The 6,625-nt window shown below is 40.9% G+C and overlaps 1 protein-coding gene across 1 annotated transcript in view; it reads right to left on the bottom strand.

Moving 5' to 3' along the window:
• The window catches only part of Tpx2 (TPX2, microtubule-associated), a 73,557-nt gene that overhangs the window by 31,972 nt on the left and 34,960 nt on the right, over positions 1-6,625 (bottom strand). The window contains exons 5-6 of the mRNA XM_013010666.1: positions 1,593-1,764; positions 258-399 (exon numbers count right to left, since the gene is read on the bottom strand). Coding sequence (XP_012866120.1) covers positions 258-399; positions 1,593-1,764 — 314 coding nt within the window. The remainder of the gene's footprint in view (positions 1-257; positions 400-1,592; positions 1,765-6,625) is intronic.

Below are 6,625 nucleotides of genomic sequence, written 5' to 3'. Positions count from 1 at the left end.
AAAAAAAAAGGAAAGAAAAGAATCAGATTTGTAGTTATCTCGTTCTCTCATCTCAGCATTAGATTACCAGTTTACAATCTAGGACATCTGTATACTTCCACTTTAAGTCTTTTCACACTTTCAGTCTTTTCACAGGAGCAGAGTTACAGATTACAGAACCCAAAACTTAATGTCACGAATTTTCATGAAAAGAAAAACAGCAAGAGAAAGCAAGCAAGTATTAGAACTCTTCCTCAGACAATGCCAGCAGGACTTACTGTTGTAATTTCTCAAGCTCCTCTGCTTCCTGCTCAGCAGTACTTTTGCATGTCACAGGCCTTGCTCGTAATTTTGTCTGCAGTATAGGAGTCTGAGGGTCTGTGGAGATCTTGGTCACAGATGACTTGGAGGGTAAGAGGCCTATAAAATGGAGATCACAAATAGGCAGAGATCCAATAGGCAGATGAGAAATGAATAAACAAGTCAGAGTACCTGGAGCTCTATGTTCAGCTCACTTGTATCAGACAAATGTTCTTTCCCTTCTTCTTGTCAGTCTTTGGTGAAGGGTAGGTAGCCTCTGGGTAAATTTTCCTGCCACCTTCTAAATTTAAAATCTAGTCATGTCTAATAGGTTCCTTAGTATTATTGCACGTCTATACTTTCTACTGATACCACCACCTATTTTACTTGTTACTGACAAGGTTTTTAATTCCAGTTTTAAAACATAAGACCTTCAAAAAAAAAGTAATAGATTTGAAATTTTTTAACTTCCTAGAAGCATCTATATCAAAGCATCAAGAAAGAATACTACTCACAGAAATTCAAACGATAAAAGTTAAACTATGTGAATGCACTAATATTAAGATCATCATTGCTACTCATCACTCATTTATCTAAACAGGGACAATCCTCTCAATTTTCCAAAATATTTCTAATGATTCCTTCAGTAGATCAGCCTATATAACAATGAAAGATAAAAACCAAATCTAGGCCCTTGTGACTCAGGCCTATAATCCTAACTACTCAAAAGTTTAAGATCTGACAACTATAGTTCAAAGCAAGCCAAGGCAGAAAAGTACTTGAAACTCTTATCTCCAATCAACTACCAAAAAGCTGGAAGTAAAGATGTGGCTCAAGAGGTAGTACACTAGCATTGAGCAAAAATTAAAATTAAAAAAGCTCAAGGGACTATTGCCCAAGTCCTGAGTTCAAAGCCCAAAATCAGAATCAAAACAAAAAAAAAAGTTTATTTTAGAAATAAGATGTTTCAAATATATATGTATTTTAAGGATACTTTCATGTTTGTCTTTCTTTTTTTGTGGGGGGTGGGACTGAGCCTCATGCAAGTAGTAGAGCCCTAGCCTTGAGCTGAAGAGCTCAGGGACAGCACCCAGGCCCAGAGTTCAAGCCCCAGGACCAACCAAAAAACAAACAAACAAACAAAAATAAAAAACAACTTCCATTTCTCAGACTTATCTTCTCTTATTCTTTAGAATTCTCTCACCTGTTCACCACCAAATCTGCAAAATCACCAGCATTTCCACCCATTCCCCTCAATTTTGCATCTTCCTTTCAAAGAATAATCGTTGCCATGCTATTTGAATGAAACTTACTAAAACCTTCCTGCTTGCTCCTCAAATGGTATCTGTTAGGGGTTCTTTTATGAAAGGCTTCAACCTGCTGTGCAAGGGGCACATATGCAGAAGTTGCTTCATCAAATGTTCTCTTCTTTCCTTGGGACAGATTGAAAGGCTTAATAACAGTACATCCCTTAGTCACTCCACCCTGTAAAGAGAAGTTATTCCCCACATTAGATGTTATAAAAGAGTATAAATCTACTACAAGCCACATATTCAGCACAGTGATCAAAGTAAAAAGAACCTTTATAACGTCCAAGATCCCTATGTTCCAAAGTTTGTCAATCCTTACACAAGGGTTAGAAGCAGTCTAACACTTAAACAGAGGGTGCATTCTGCAACGATACATAGCCAGTTTTTCTAAGAATGTCAATCTTTTAAACCAAACAATAGCAAACATTCTTAGAATTTAAAGAAAAAGAAAAAACTGCAATGGCAGAAAGGTATCCCACTCCTAATCCACTAAAAACAAAACAAAATGAACCAAAAACCCCAACAGCATGCTTATGGGTCATACCAGTTTAGGCAAATATCACCTAATTATAATCATTCATTTTAATAAAATTGGTCTTTGGGGGGCTGGGAAGATGGCTCAGTGGTAGAGCGCTTGCCTTGCATGCCTGAGGCCCTGGATTTGATTCCTCAGCACCACATAAGCAAAATGAAAAAAGCCAGAAGTGGAGCTGTGGCTCCAGTGGTAGAGCTCTAGCCTTGAGCTGAAGAGTTGAGGGACAATGCTCAGGCCCAGAGTTCAGGCCCCACAACCGGACCCCCAAAAAAAAAAATTGGTCTTTGATTGGAAGCAAAACTTCAAAAACTACTCCAAAAGCAGCACCAACAACTTCAGGGTTTACAACTACAGAATTTGAGTTCAAGGACAATTTGAGCTACACAGTGAGGCCCCCACTCACTGGTCCCAACACCCAGAGTTCCACTTGTGAAATCATGCCATACATTACTATTTGAAACCTGCTTCTTCATAGTAGCAAATACCGCCCAGTTTTCTGCAAACAACATAATTTTGTCCTTTCATTCTTTTATATGGCCAAATAATACTCTATTGGATATGGGTAGCACTTTGTTTTTGTTGGTCATGGGACTAGAGCTTGGGCCCTGGGCACTGTCTCTGAGCTCTTTTTCCTCTACAACTTTGAGCCACAGTGTCACTCCTGGTTTTCTTGTGGTTAAGTAGACATCAGAGTCTCACGGACTTTCCTGCCCAGGCTGGCTTTGAACCATGATCCTCAGATCTCAGTCACCTGAGAGCTAGAATTACAGGTATGAACCACAAGTACCCAACATGTAGTACATTTTTTTAAATCAATAATCAGCTGTTAGGCACCTAGGCTGGTTCCACATCTTGGCTACTGTAAATATTGCTGCTATAAATATGGGTGTGCAGGTTATGTGATTTATATTCCTTTGTATGTATGCCCAAGAGTGGTACAGCTGGATCATATGGTAGTTCTATTATTATTTCTTGAGGAATATTCATATTGATTTCCATAGTGACTGGACTAACATCACATTCCCAATGACCGTGAATCAGGGTTTCTTTTTCCCCACATCCTTGTCAGCACTTCTTTTTTTTTTTTTTTTTGGGTCCGGTCATGGGGCCTGAACTCTGGGCCTGGGTGCTGTCCCTCAGCTCTTCAGCTCAAGGCTAGCGCTCTACCACTTGAGCCACAGCGCCACTTCCGGCTTTTTTCTTTTTTGCTTATGTGGTGTTGAGGAATCGAACCCAGAGCCTCAGGCATGCAAGGCAAGCGCTCTACCACTGAGCCACCTTCCCAGCCTCAGCACTTGTTTTTCTTAATGATGGCCATTCTGCAGTGGATGAAATGGAATCTCAGTGTCATTTTTATTTATATTTCCTTTATATCTAAGGATATTGAACACCTCTTCATGTATTTATTAGCCATTTGTATCCTTTTTTACTTTTTGGCTATACTCAGGATTTGAATGCAGGTCTGGAACTCAGGGCCTTGTGCTTGCTAAGCTGATATGACACTGCTGAGCAATGCCTCCATCCCTATTTTTCTCTATTTTTAAGATAGGGTCTCACTTTCCAGCAAGGTATATGCCTGACCACCATCTACCTATTATTGGCTTCTCTATAATTCTGTACACTGGAATTACAAAAGCATGCACTACTACATCTAGCCTTCCTCCTATGGAGATTTTATGATTGGCCTAGCACCCTGACCCTCCCAATGTCAGCCTCCATGTAGCTTGGGATGATAGATGCACAGTGATATGCCCAGCAATGAATGGGTTGAAGAGTCTGTGAACTTTTCTGCCAGTGCTAAACAGAAATACTCTATTCTCAACCTCCTAAGTAGCTAGATTACAGGCATGGGCCACTAGTGCCCAACTCTGTGCCTCTTCTTTTGAAAACTGCCTATTTAACTCACTACCCATTTATTCAATATTTTAAGCTCTTTATATATTCCGGATATGGAGTTTGTCCACTGAATAGCCAGGAAAGATTTTTCTCACATTCTGTGGGTTGTTGTCTTTTGATTCTGGTAACTGTTTTCCTTTGATGTACAATAACTTCTAATTTTAATGCATCTCACCCATCAATTCTTGCTCTTATGTTCTAAGCTATTAAAGTCCTATCTGGAAGTTGTTGCTTTTGTCTATTTCTCCTAATGTTTTCCCTATGCTTTCATGTAGTAGTTTCAGTGTTTGGGGTTTCACATTAAGGTCGTTCATCTATTTTGAGTTATTTAAGTACAGGATAAGACACAGATTCAGTTCCAGTTTTCTGCATTTGGATATCCAGTTTCCCCTAACACAATTTGTTAAAAAAAAAAAATCTGACTTTTGGCTGGGTACTAGTGGCCCAAGCCTGTAATCCTAACTACTTAGAAGACTGAGATCTGAGGATCAAGGAAGGAAAGTCAGTTACTCTTATTTCCAATTAACCATCACAAAAGCCACAAGTGGAGCTGTAGCTCAAGTGGTAGAACACTAGCCTTAAGAGCTCAGGGACACGCCGGGCGCTGGTGGCTCACGCCTGTAATCCTAGCTACTCAGGAGGCTGAGATCTAAGGATCACGGTTCAAAGCCAGCCCAGGCAAGAGAGACCGTGAGACTCCTATCTCCAATAAACCACCAGAAAACCGGAAGTGGCGCTGTAGCTCAAGTGGTAGAGCACTTGCCTTGAACTGAAGAGCTAAGGGACAGCGCCCAAGCCCAGAGTTCAAGCCCCACGACCGACCCCCCCCCAAAAAAAAAAGAGCTCAGGGACAGTGTCCAGGCCCTGAGTTCAAACTCCAGGACCAGCACACATATTAAAAAAAAATGTATGTCTAGCATATATTTTTTGTTTTGTAAAAAATCAGATGTGTGTAGTTCTGTGGGTTTATTTCTTTTTTTTTAATTTAATTTTATTTTATTTGTGAACATACTGTACAGAGGGGTTACAATTACATGGGCAGGATAATGCGTACATTTCTTACCAAGCATTGCATCCTCCTCCTTTGTTTACCCTTCACATCCCTTCCCAGCCTCCCCCCTGTGGGTTTATTTCTAAACCTATTCTTTTTTTTTTCTAAACTTCCTATTCTATTCCATTAATCAATATATTTTTTTGTTTCAGTACCATGCTGTTTTTGATACTATGGCTCTCCAGTATAATTTCATGTCAGATACTGTGATTCTTCCAATATTGTTCTTTTTGCCCAGGATTACTTTGGCTATTTCAGATCTTTTATGCTTCCATATAATTTTTTTGGGGGGATGGGGGGCCCAGTCGTGGGGCCTGAACTCTGGGCCTGGGTGCTGTCCCTCAGCTCTTCAGCTCAAGGCTAGCACTCTACCACTTGAGCCACAGCACCACTTCCAGCTTTTTTCTTTTTGCTTATGTGGTGCTGAGGAATCAAACCCAGTACATCAGGCATGCAAGGCAAGTGCTCTACTACTGAGCCACCTTCTCAGCCCTTGTTCCTAACTTTAGAGGAAATGGTTTCAGGTTTTCTTGTCAAGAACTCTTTAATAGCAGAGGTATCTGTATCTATAATTTGTCAACATAATCTTATGTGTGTTGTATTTTTAAGTTTTTTCTTTTTTTTTTTTTTTTGTCGGTTGTGGGGTCTGAACTCTGGGCCTGGGTGCTATCCCTCAGCTCTTCAGCTCAAGGCTAGTGCTCTACCACTTGAGCCACAGCGTCACTTCCGGCTTTATTGTTTTTGCTTATGTGGTGCAGAGGAATCGAACCCAGGGCCTTAGGCATGCAAGGCAAGTGCTTTACCACTAAGCCACCTTCACAGCCCCAAGTTTTTTCTTTTTTGGTGGTAGCACTGGGGTTTGAACTTCGAGCCCTGAGTTTGCAAAGCAGGTACTCTACCACTTTAGCCATTCCTAGCCCTTTCACTAGTGTGTTTATTTTTCAAAGACTTGCGTTTCTCCCAGGCTTGCCTTAGACGACAATCCTACCTAAAGCTCCCATGTAACCAGTATAACAAGTATCCACATCATGCCCAGTTTACTTGTTGAGATAAGATCTTATTAGCTGGATGCTGGTGGCTCATGCCTGTAATCCTACTTAGAAGGCTGAGATCTAAGGATCACTGTTCAAAGCCAGCCCAGGCAGGAAAGTCTTGAGACTCTTATATCCAATTAACTACCAGATAACCAGAAGTGGAGCTTGGGATCAAAGTGGTAGAACACTAGCCTTGAGCAAAAGAGCTCAGGGATAGCGCCCAAGTCAGGAGTTCAAGTCCTCCCAAAAAAAGATAATAATTTTTTGTCCTGATTCCTACAGATGTGAGTTGTATATAATGCACACCCATATATATGCTTGGGGGGAGGACTGATGCAAGGGCTTGGATTTAGTAGTTCACACACTCACTTAGATTGCTTGCTTACAGCTTGCACTCTACCACTTGAGAGAGGTATCTACCCTGGCTTTTTGCTAGTTAATTGGATATGGAGCGGGCTGGGAAGTTGGCTCAGTGGTAGAGCGCTTGTCTTGCATGCCTGAGGCCCTGGGTTCGATTCCT

The sequence above is a fragment of the Dipodomys ordii genome, unplaced genomic scaffold (genome assembly GCF_000151885.1).
Source record: "Dipodomys ordii isolate 6190 unplaced genomic scaffold, Dord_2.0 Scaffold13, whole genome shotgun sequence".
NCBI classification, from domain to species: domain Eukaryota; kingdom Metazoa; phylum Chordata; class Mammalia; order Rodentia; family Heteromyidae; genus Dipodomys; species Dipodomys ordii.
Note: the sequence above shows the minus strand (reverse complement) of the source record. Positions and strands in the feature narration are given on the sequence as shown.